This window comes from Bison bison, unplaced genomic scaffold, assembly GCF_000754665.1.
Source record: "Bison bison bison isolate TAMUID 2011002044 unplaced genomic scaffold, Bison_UMD1.0 scf7180017864468, whole genome shotgun sequence".
NCBI lineage: Eukaryota > Metazoa > Chordata > Mammalia > Artiodactyla > Bovidae > Bison > Bison bison.
In genome coordinates, this window is record NW_011495029.1 from 2,968,010 (window position 1) to 2,980,947 (window position 12,938).

The 12,938-nt window shown below is 34.4% G+C and overlaps 1 protein-coding gene across 4 annotated transcripts in view; it reads right to left on the reverse strand.

Moving 5' to 3' along the window:
• Positions 1 to 4,773: 4,773 nt before the first annotated feature.
• BICD1 (bicaudal D homolog 1 (Drosophila)) overlaps positions 4,774 to 12,938 on the reverse strand; it is a 255,657-nt gene continuing 247,492 nt past the window's right edge. For 2 of the 4 annotated variants that reach the window (XM_010860580.1, XM_010860584.1), the window contains one exon: positions 4,774 to 10,766. In XM_010860580.1, the coding sequence (XP_010858882.1) occupies positions 10,679 to 10,766 (88 nt within the window). In that variant the 3' untranslated portion in view covers positions 4,774 to 10,678. The remainder of the gene's footprint in view (positions 10,767 to 12,938) is intronic. The other 2 variants (XM_010860581.1, XM_010860583.1) reach the window with 2 other exon arrangements.

Sequence of the window (12,938 nt, forward strand, 5' to 3'; positions counted from 1 at the left end):
GGACACCAGGGACTTTGAAGCACACTTTAAAAAGACAACCTTTGACTGGTTTGATGTATGTAATTAAAATCACATTATCATAATTATACTTGTATACAGGTCTGCTTTCCTTTTGCATCTGCTGGCAAGAAGTGACATTAAAGAATACTTCACATGAGGTAATGAACACTTTTAATAAGTAGTTATTTTCATCAGTTGGATTTTATTTTCATCTTTGATATTTGTTAAGTATGCATACTTATCTAGGCATGTAATTTGATGAGGTCCTTTCCATATTACATAAATATATTTAGTAATGTGGCCTTTATTTTCTAATAAAGTAACCCAGAATTAGGACAACTATTCATGACAGAAGGCTGAGTTTAAATGCGTATTACTTTCTGTCAATTCTACTAAAATAGCCATGCTTGAATTCTGGATCTATCCAAATCTAAGTAAAATGGTAACACTCAGCAACAGGCAAATGCAAATCTTAGTAAGACAGTATTATCTCTCTTACCTTTGTACTAGGAAGAAAGTTTGAGAGAATGTATTTTACAAGATGCCCTTGATTTTACAGAAAATTTGGATGAAAGTGTCATGCAAGGAGGATAGAGTTGGGATTACGCACTGGAAGAAAGAATAGCTTAATCTCTGACTATATACTGAAAAACAACTTTATGAGTTATTTTAAACCTATGTAATTTAATAATTTTTAAAAGTGAAGCAATCAGGGTATAAACAGGATGATTTTTATCTTATTTACTCTTCTTTTTAATAAGGCCTGACCACACCATTTAATATTCTAATCTATTTGACTTTTTACCCACTCCAACCCAGCACAATCGCTTTTCCCTGTTCTACTTTTTTATTTTTCCGTAACAGTCTCACTGACACACTTTGGTATTTCCATACTTATTAATATTATGTTTGCTGGGACTTATTTATCTCCCTCATCAATGCCACATAGATGATACAAACTTCAAAAAGGCATGAACCTTCTTTGTTTTGTTCTCTACTGTATCTGACGCTCCTGGAGCAGTATCTGATATGATAGGCTCTCAATAGATATTTGCTGAATTAACGTATGTATAAGTGAATGAATGGATTTCATCCATATGGGACTCCAGTAGCCTAGGTACTGTTCTGTTGGAAATATTATTATTATTTCCAATAAAACCAAAGGCTAGATACTGTTTGGAAGATGTCATGTGTGTTGTCTAACTTAATCTTTGCAATAACCTTACCAGGTAGACAGTTTTATACTCTTTAAAAATGAGACAATTGAGCCTTGTAGATGTGAAGTAACTTTGCAAAGTCTCAGAGTTGGTAAGTATGTGCCAGAATGAAAATTTGCACAAAAACTCATGCATTTAAAAATATTTTTACTGACAGAGCCTGCTTTAGAACAATTCTCTAGAATTCATGTTAATTTTAATTTCTGGCTTCATTGTGGCAAGTTTGAGCTATTTTATTTTTTTCATTTTTGGATAGATGCTATATTTCTGTGGTTGAAATAGGAACACAAAATAAAAAGGTATTCACCTACTGAGAAATCTGGCTCCCCACTGGTTCCCCTCCACCAACCCTTTGCTCTTTCACAGATAACCATTTCTATAGGTTTCCACTGTTACCTTATCAGAAATAGGAAAAAATTATTATATATTGTTATTTTCTCCATTTCTTACATATAGGATAGCTTATTATAATAAGAGCCCATATTTCCAGTGTCATTAGATTTCATGAGGTAAATAATTTTTCCCCTTTGATTTATTTAGAAGGAAAGTTGATATTAGAGATCAGATCAGATCAATCACTCAGTCGTGTCCGACTCTTTGCAACCCCATGAATCGCAGCACGCCAGGCCTCCCTGTCCATCACCAACTCCCGGAGTTCACTCAGACTCACGTCCATCGAGTCAGTGATGCCATCCAGCCATCTCATCCTCTGTCGTCCCCTTCTCCTCCTGCCCCCAATCCTTCCCAGCATCAGAGTCTTTTCCAATGAGTCAACTCTTCGCATGAGGTGGCCAAAGTACTGGAGTTTCAGCTTTAGCATCATTCCTTCCAAAGAAATCCCAGGGCTGATCTCCTTCAGAATGGACTGGTTGGATCTCCTTGCAGTCCAAGGGACTCTCAAGAGTCTTCTCCACCACCACAGTTCAAAGGCATCAATTCTTCGGCGCTCAGCCTTCTTCACAGTCCAACTCTCACATCTATATATGACCACAGGAAAAACCATAGCCTTGACTAGACAAACTTTTGTTGGCAAAGTAGTGTCTCTGCTTTTGAATATGGTATCTAGGTTGGTCATAACTTTCCTTCCAAGGAGTAAGCGTCTTTTAATTTCATGGCTGCAGTCACCATCTGTAGTGATTTTGGAGCCCAGAAAAATAAAGTCTGACACTGTTTCCACTGTTTCCCCATCTATTTCCCATGAAGTGGTGGGACCGGATGCCATCTTGGGCTAATAGATCTTTTAAATGAGGTGAATCTTCCTGTGACATTTGACTGACATTATTAATAATTTATAACTTCAAAGGAAGTCAAATTATGAAGGTATCAGGATTCTTAGTTTTATTTTAATATACACTAATTAAAATGTCTACTGATGACGTTTTGAAGATTTCTTTTAATTATTTTTATAATCTCTGTACAACTTGGTACACATGTGAGAGTTCAGAAGCTTTGAGTTGAGAAGTATGACTGCGTTAGGATATAAGAGTATTGCAAGATTCAATGTTACAACTCTTTGAAGTAATAGCATTGAAATTTTTCTCCAAAACAAAAAACATGTTAGTTTTTCTTTCGAGCCCACAAATTGGAAAATCCATTCTGTTAAAAATAAAGCCCAGGTCATTTTCTGGGTAGCTACATTGTGCTGAGTTTCTAAATCATTTTAGCATATTTTGAGAATAGGTTGGCTTCTTGGGCATGTGGACTTCTGCAGTCACACAGGGCCCTGTGCCTAGAGCTCCCTGTTAGTGTAGTGTCTGCTGCTACTGTCTTGAAAATCTTAATAATTTTTGAACAGAGAGATCTGCATGTTAATTTTATACTGGGTCTCACAATTTATGTAGACAGTTATACGATTACTACTTAACAGGATGTCACTATACTTAGTTATGGTTTGTTTATATTGCTTTTTACATTTAAATTATATTATAAATTATGTTTCCTTTTGACACTGACAATATTTTTTCCCAGTGAAATTTATCTTCATTGAGAGTTATGGTGTGGATGAATTACCCTGAGTTTCTTCTTAAGGTATTTAAGTGATAGTTGATTCATAAAATGTTTAAGAAGGGACTCATATTGTTTCATTATTCAAATTAAGTTCTTTTCAAATACAACATTAGAGATATAGTTTTTAGATTGACAGGAGAAAATGATAGGAATAGCCATTCACTTAAAGACCATTTCCCCCCATTAGTTGGCATTTAGTGCTGGTTCATTTTATAGTAGGTGACAGTTTCTATAAATTCAGTTCCACATGTGTTATCAGAAAAGTAGATGGCAAGGAGTCTAGGACTTCCATTGAGTTCTTACAGTGTGCTAGTCAATGTACACATTTCGGTTATACACCCAAAACTAAGAAAACCCCTTCTAGGAGATGTCATCAATTCTGGCCCCTTTCTTATCCTCAGTGGGGTTGCAGAACCATCCACATTGCCCTCAGTCCAAGTTGCCTACAAAATGTAGGATGAGAAGAGACCTCAATACTCCTGGAGAGTGATCCAGTTATTTTTGCTTTTGAATGTAGCAGACTATCAGCTTTATTTTATATGAGAAAATCAAGGATCAAATATAATCTTATAATCTCAAAGAAAAGCAATAGCTTTCAGAAGACACAAAAAAGAGATTTTTAGGGAATTTTATACTATTCTATCTGGAGTTGTATTTATTCAACAGGTAAGCAAGTTACTTTAGCTGGGACTGTTGCAGTGTCCATGGTGAGTTGATTCATAAAAGAAGGCTTGCATTAGAGGCTTCAACTCATTAGAACCTCACATAAGTCAATATTCTGGTTCTCCTCTGCCTCTAGAAATAAAACCAAGTCAAAGCAGATTACTCCCAAGCAGCTGATTTGCCACAACACATATCTGGAGAAAGAGTTAAGTCACTCAGTTGTGTCCGACTCTTTGTGACCCCATGGTCTGTGTAGCCTGCCAGGCTCCTCTGTCCTTGGAATTCTCTAGGCAAGAATGCTGGAGTGGGTAGCCATTTCCTTCTCCAGGGGATCTGTTCAACTCAGGGACTGAACCCAGGTCTCCTGCACTGCAGGCAGATTCTTTGCTGTCTGAGTCACCAGGGAAGCCCCAAATATCTGGAGAAGGAGTTACTAAATTAACCTTCCTTAAAGTTTTGGGATCTGCTGTTTCTTCATATGAAAGAGAACAAAGCATTGTCTCCCAAAATAAAGTATACAAACTTCATTCTTCTTTCATTAAAAGAATATTTCCTTTCTTAGGAATAGGCATTTCCTTCATGTTGGTATGTTTCTAATCTAAGTCAGCTAAGCATATCCTCCTGTCAAAATAACCTTAGAAAAGATTACAAGTAGGAGTGATGATATTAAGAAAAAGAGAAAATGGATAAAGTTGATACACATTTCTTAATAAGAATGTGTAGAAATGTCAAGGCAAAGCATTCAGTTTTTAGTTTGAATAAGTGCTCACTTTGAGTAAATATATAAATCATAGAAATTCATAATGTTTTTTCTTTTTTTGTAAGTACAAATCAATATAAAATACAGAAAAACTGCTCAGACTGATAAAAATGTAGCATAGATGAAATGAATGAAAGATAACCAGTTTATTTACTAGAAAGAGTTATACATTAAACCATATTCAGTTGGCAACATAAACCAAGATAAAAGAATTGATGTATTGGCCTCAGTTATCTTCTTAGCACTGTAGTGCCTTTTCCAACCATTGAGTGCATGATCAAATACAAATACAAGCACATATTGTATGGATTCTCCCGTGAGACAGTCACTTAGGATTGTCAACAGCAAAAACCTTTAAAAGGACAAGCAAAAATGAATTCATAAAATAACTGTTTGGATTTAAACACATTTGTCTTCAAGAACAAGTTTCCTTTGAAATTCGAATTTTAAAAAATAATTAGCTACTAAAGAGTTTCTTAGGTCAGATTTTTAGTCATGTTTTCATATGGTATCATTATTCAGTGGAAACACTTTACATCATTTAACACTGAAAGGGATAATAACAAAATTGCAATTAAATGCAGGATCATTACAACAATAATCATACAGTATACAAATCAGGGTTGGTCATACATTACACAAGTGTTAATACTGGGAAGAAATACAATGCCAGAATTATGTATGGTTCATTACATATGCATATTCATGCAAATAAAAACACTGTGTAGATTACCAAGATGTCATAAAATATTTTCAAGGAATTGTTTAATCAATGCTAACAGTCAAACCATTGAGCTAAAAACGGTGACAATAATATTAAAATCATTTACTTCCTCTAAGATTTGGTGCACAATCATATCTCTGAAGTCAAACAACAAAACAATTCATTCTTTGTCTCCATTATCATCAAATAATGATTTATCAACAAAATGGTGACATTTCTGTTTATAGTTCTCTGATCTTTGTTTTAAAATGACTTTTTAAAGAGAAAAACAGTCACACTAGAAAGCATCAGATTTACTTCTCAGTGTTTTCATTAGAGAACCATAACAATAATTCTGACAGAAAAAAAAGTTTAAAATGTATTCTCAACCAAAGTTCTACAGCAATTAAACTTCAATCACGGAAATAATCTGGCTCTGCAGTTTGTCCAGGCTTCAGTTTAAATAGGGCAAATTTTAAATAACTCCAGAGGAAAGGGATAAAAATACACTGAGGAATAGAGCCATGCATTTCAATATGGGAAGGAGACCAGATACAGGTTAACAATCTCCTTACGCTCCTAACGAGAGGTCACAAGAGAAATAAGACTTTCTATAGTGTTTGTATTATGAATATGGGAAAGCTTACATGATGTGAAATATCTCATGCAACATTTTACACAGTAGACTTCTATGCACTCACATCCTTACACTAAAGGCAGTTAATTGCTGCTCTTCTTTGTAAGCAGAATATTATTTATGGAAAATTCTTGATTGGGGAATATATCTTAATACTGAATATTTTTTTAAGTTATTCTTTGAGTAAGAAGGACAAAAGAGATGTTTAGATGACATTTTTCAGATGTAAACAAAAAAGAATCAGGATACATATACCACATACTGTGGTAGTTAATGGCATTTAAATAAAGATGAATTAAATTACAGATACAATTCATGTGGGGGCATTATTACAAACAATTATTATGGAAAAGATCACTCGGGAGTTAGATTGATCTTGTATGTCCACAGAAATTGATTTTAAAGTAAAAACTTGTTAATCAGTATCAGCATTGATCATGCTTTCTATCACATCTCCAATTTAATAGCTTTTTGAAGAATTATATTCTCTTTACTGAAAACATGTTGTAAATTTTTTGCAATCTTAAATATAAGGACTATTTAAAATCACTCTGGTTTATAAATTAAAAAAAAAACATGGAGGGAGGGCAAATTTTTAAAATTTATCCTAAGAGTACCTTTTGAGTCTAGTTCTTCTTTATGATATTAATGCAGTGGCCTCCATGGGTTGAACCAGCACAGTTCCTTGGTGGAAATCCATCAGCTTCCCATGGTGTGTCTTTCTGAGATACAGATTATGTTTTTTGGCTGGTTAATTATAATTTGCCATTCTTAACCCAGTAGAAAATATATTTCATGTCTTCCTTTTCATATTTTATAATTTCCAATTGAGAATTATAAGGACTTTATTTAAAGCAGAATATCAGAAAATGTCCACATTTGTAGTTGATTTATTTGAGTGATGTTTCATGCTTGTTTGAAACAGAAAGACTATCAATACAGGAACATTTTCTAAAGCATGGGAAAAGCAAATATTTTAAATTGAAGATTCTTTTAAGAAAAGATAAAATTTGAGAGGCATTTGTTCCCCTGAGGGGTTGCATACCTATTTCTGAAATATTCCTGAGGACATTTGTTTTTCTAGACTCTGACAATTGAGGCTTTTTTATAGTAAAATTACTACATTCTTTAAAGATATTATGAAATATAGCTGGAAGGAAAAATAACACCAACAACTCTGTTTTGTTTTTCACCAAATGTTTTGGAAAAATTAAGATTGCTATCCTATTAAGGGACAAAATATTTCAAGTCTAACCAGTATAACTTTAATGTACTTTTTAAGTTTTAAATAAAAGCAGCAAAAAATTGTGGAATCCCAGAATTATCACACATTATCATAAGATATCTTGCCACAAAACTTAATCCTTACTAGACAATCAATAATATTTAATTCTCAACCAATAATATTTAATTCTTAAAAAACAAATCTTCCTTATGAATATCAATTTCACTGACAAATTTCCTACTGTTAAAAATCTCTTTCCCAGAGTGAATATAAATGCTTCACAGTGATGATTGTTTTTCTTATTCTAGACTTAGTAGTAGCCATAGTGGGTGCCTATCCCTTATTAACTTTTCTTGAAGATCACTACATACCTCTTCTTCTTTAAGCTAACGTATAATCTTTATAAATAGGTCTTTTCTTAATTATTTAATAACTTTCCATTTTCTCCACATCCTCCAAATTCTTCTTATTGAAACAGAACTGGATATGAAAAAAGGATCTGATGAATCATGAATTGATTGGAAAGATTAATTCTAGGGTCCTGTATACCCCTGTGCACCCAGACCAAAGGCAATTTATTGCTCCTTTTTATTTTTTTACCTAGGAAAAATTCTCAATAGGAAAGCATTTCTGAATTCTAGTCTTTCCAGTATGGTAATTGTGCTTACTTTTTAAAGTCTTGCTAGTTATTTTTAATCTTTGCCCACTGTGTTTGTAATAATTAGCCAGTATTTTCATTATAGTTCTATAGTTGATTTTTCTACCCCAAGTCTGTCTTCAAGTAGCCTTACTGAGATTCATTCTTTTTTTATTTTCACTAGTTCTTCAGTTTTCCAATTTCCTTTTAAATCCTGATGTTTACAGGTACTGATTTTTATCAATGCTACACATATTTGGTCATTTTAAATGCCTATAAACAAATATAGATATGGCTCAGTTTAAACTATACTAAGTGATGCCACAATTTAAATACATGGAATTCTCTTAGGGACTATTATCTATTTTTGTGCTGAAAATGAGAAATTTATTTCCAAATTTCTATATCTTTTTGGCAAAATTTGCTAAAATTAATATTTTTATAGAATTGCTATTTCAAAACAAGCATTTCCCACTCTATTAATATAATGAATTGAAACAAAACTAGTATGTAATAGGATTAATGATAAACTTTTATTGGAAGAAATAAATGTTTTGTCTAGGACCCAGCTTTTCAGCTGGTCACAAATACAGAGTGGGGAAGCACGAATGCCCTGTAGTTACACACAGACGATACTTACTGCTGAATTCCCTGTACCACCAATGAAACTGAGGAGGCAAAATAGGAAAATGTTCTGAGGTACTTTTTAAAAAGGCATATTTTCCCCCAGGCACAGTTTTTATTAAAAGTCAACTTGGCAGCTATGCCACTTTTCAGGTCCAAACACATGATACTTGAAAAAAAAAAGCAGGGGCAGGGGTTGGGGAGCTTCCTTTAATTGAACTCGAATAAATCCATGCTGTCTCACTAAGACTAGTACCAGGCAGATACAACACCAACAAAATAAAGAAAATGTTTAGGAACAGCAAGTCAGTGCAGGTGGAAAGAGCAAAAGGTTAGGTTGCCATGATCAGGGCTTTATGAAGATTTGTTTCTTTTCCCATATTTTAACCTGAATCTCTATTTGGATAAAGATTTTCAGCTACTGCAAGTTGCATAATAAATGACACTGTTGAAAATAGCACACATGTAAGGAACTCAAAATCTCTTGGTGGCTTTGGTAATAGTGACCTCTACTTAAAAGGTGTATGACTGATAGAGCTCCTGCTCTGTGCTTTAAGACTTGCCGACTGGCTGGCACCTTTGATGGGTCACCCTACCAGTGCTCCGATACCTCCACGCAGTCAGCTGAGTGACTCCTACTGGGTCGTCATTATTAAAGCCCTGCATTGTTAACTATCTTTTGTTAACAGTGAGGATTGCTTTTGTTTTAAAGAGAAGTTACAGATATCATTACAGGAAAAGGTCAAACCATTATGGATTTAAACAAGTTAAGGCTACCTGACTAGACAAGGAATCAGGGCTAGGAGCAGGTGTGTGGGCAGCACTTGATATAAGGAGCCCAAGAGTATTAGACCTTTCAGCTCAATTAGCTGTTTTCCTTGTTTGTCAGATTATGTGCAAAATAAATTTTGCTGTGAAAATCCACTGCCTTAAATTAAGTCATAAAAGTTACCCAGCAGAATCTGTAAATTAACTAGGAACATGAAGTATCTCAATATAATATAATGATTGTAGGCACCTGAGTGTTTGTCAAAAGTAGACAATGAGCTAAGGTTTATTACCTCTTGTTTTTTTGGCAAGGAAGATTCATTATGAGAAAAACTAACAACAACAGAACATACAATTTTAATCAAAATTTGAACACTTTCTGGGTAAGTTAATTAACCAAAGGCTAAGTTACATCTGTATATGTATATATTTCCCATTTATACTTGATATCTTATAGCAGGAAAGACTCCTAATAGAACCCTGAATTTGGGAGAAGTAAAAAAAAAATTCTGGTCATTAAATAAACACACCATTTTTTCCCATCATGTTATTTAGCCTTCTTTAACGTTATTACATATGCTCACACACACACACAAAGGAGCAGCACCAGTGCGTCTACTTATCTGCCGTTAAAAAAAATTAAAGATGCCGTCAAAAGTTGAATAAGTCAATGAACCATAACATAGTCTCTTTTTCAGATTTACTTAATAACGTCCAATGACGAATTCGAGTTAAAAAACAAAACAAAAACAACCCAGCGGTCAATGAGCTACTGATTAGAAAGTAAGTGCATAAACAGTATCAGTGTAGCAGCAAAATACAGTTATCGTTAACATTCCGATGCACCTCGTTTATCATTTTGTGCAAGAAAAATGACCAGTCTGGCCAATTCCAGATTTCAAACTAAATTAAAACTCATACTTAATTGAGCATATTATGCATATCTTAAAATAAATGATGTTCACCTCTCACAGAAATGATTTTTACAGACATATATATGTGGCAAGTAAAGTACAAAATAAATATCAATGACCAAAAAATTAGAATTAACTTCTATAGCTGAAATTGAAGTATAAGGAAAGATGATTTTACAATATATGTATTTTACATTGTCTTAGGTCTCTCTTATGCTATCGAGGTAAAGCCAGCCATCTGAGATACATATTTCCTGTTTCATTTTATTTTGATTTAATTTAACTGTAGCCATTTGATTACAGAAGTTTATCTGTGATTTAGAGAAACCATAAAGCATTTTGCTACACTGGAGTCTGTGCTTTGTGTTATTCTTCCCAACTTCCTCTTATCTTCCAAAATGATGGCCATTAATGCAATCAAACATCTAACCAACGAGAAGAAACCAGCCGCTGGATCTTGGGCAGTATCCTGTGTATGGCTACGAAACGTTCACCACAAGTGTTTGTCCGCGGGAGATGAAGACTAGGGGTAAGGAGGCTTGGAGAGACAGTGGAGAGGGGCGCACTGCGAGCTGGAATGTGGCTGCTCATCAGGCAGAGCTACGTCAGGACTGCAAATGAGAAACAAGCATGTCAGCGAGAGACAGATTAGCAAGGGGCTATGCACAATGGTAACGGTTCGACAGACATTATTTTCACAGGAATTTTGCACAGAAAATGGCCTAAATCTAAAGCATGCCAGGACAACTGTAGATTAAAAAAAAAAAAAAAAACAACCCAGAAGAAAAATGAAACATGTTAGGGAAACAACATATGAACTCCTTCCCGCCAGTCACTGTTTTCAATTTCTGCACCCAGTCATTCCCCTAGGTCTCTGGGTTAGTTGCAAGATTAGTTCTTTTCAAAATTTAATGATTATATAGCAATTACCTGGGAGTGATTCTGATACAATAGGTTTGAGGTGGGACCTGAGAAACTGCATTTCTAACAAGGTCCTGGGGACATGGACCTACTGAACCAAGGCTTCTGAGGATTCCACAGTTCTCAAGTAGATCCAGATTCAGTAGAACTAATTTGCCTGTGGAAGTCTAATTTGCTGTAAGGGTTCCCTCTACCTGTTTTAGCTTGGTGGTATAAAGATGACTGAAGAGTAACTATATGATGCATATGGTTGTTCCCACATGACCACTTCTGAGAGCCTCTAGTTTAAATGAACACAGAAATGCTCAGGCTCATCAACGGCTTGATGAATAATATTGCAGCATAAGGATGCAAAATCATTGAATTTTCTAAGGTAATATTACAAATACATTTGGGTTCAGAACTTTTAAAATGTGACTAATGGGGGAAAATCACATTATGGGGAATTTTTTCAATTGAAAAAGACTGGCATTTTTCTAAAACTTTGCTTTTTTCCTTTATACTTTGGAACTCAGTACCACAGAATAATTTCTGCCAGGAGTGTTATTTGAGAAAGCTATTCTAGGTTTATTATTGTTATTTATTAACTTAATCATAAAGCTAATATAATCATTCAAGTCATTAAAAATTAGCATTAACAGTTTTATCTTTGCTTTTTCATGTATATCTCTTGAGTTTTAATACAAAATCATAATTATGTACAATACTACTCTACTTCGGGTCTCTCTCCCAAAAATCTTTGAACTCTTATAAATGTAGTTTAAATGGAGATATACTCTTCTGCACTTGTTAGGATAACCAGTGATAAAAACGATTTTTCTTATCTATTTTTAAAATGTGGTAAGTAAACATGGGAGAGCTAGAGGTTCAACACGAGGACTAAGAAAATACTGCATGGCAGGATGTTTCCCCCATCCTCAGATGACCTGGAAATAGAAAGGCAGACTTTCCCATGGACCTGAGTTTCTTTCTGTTAAGTTTGCATGATCTAAAACAAGCTTCTTTTTAGGGAAGGAAACATATTATTCAGCATAAGTTATGGCAAGTAGCATAAGGTGGTCACATCATACAAGAGGGATAAGTGTTTGAAGACCCATGGAGTTCAATAATCTTCTGTATAAAGGAAGGCAAGCATTTCTGTTTGACCTGGTGAGGTGTACAGTGGCAGCGACTTCCCCAGTGTATCATACGGTAAAGCGTCTGCCTACAATACGGGAGACTAGGGTTCAATCCCTGGGTTGGGAAGATCTCCTAAAGAAAGAAGTGGCAACCCACTCCAGTATTCTTGCCTGGAAAATCCCTGGTAGGCTACAGTCCATGGGGTGGCAAAGAGTCGGACACGACTGAGCAACTTCACATTCACACACAGGTTACAGCTCACTTGGCCCAACACATTATGTTGTTCATGATAATTAAAATTCTTTTTCATTATTTCTGATTTCTTAAAGTGACAGGTTACAAATATTTCATATTATACTATTACTATTTTTAATTTGCACAAAATATAATTGTACTGTGTATTTTATGTGACAGAGGCATATTTTTGGCTTACAGATTAAGGAATCACTTCTTGAATATAAATACTGTATTTGATAAATTCTAATCAAATAATTTAATCATAATAATCATAATCACTTAATCATAATAAGTTCTAATCATTTAGTCAAACTGGTTCTCAAAAAAAAGAAAAAGAAGCAAGGTGAAGTAAAATTAAACTTAGAAAGATTCCTCATTAGCCTTTCCATTTCTTATCTAACTGAAACACTTAAAACAGTAGCTTTCTCCACTCTGCCCAAGCAAGTTAGAGAGATTATGAGAGATTGCAGATTTCTGTCTTGAGAAATGGTTAGGTACTAAGACTG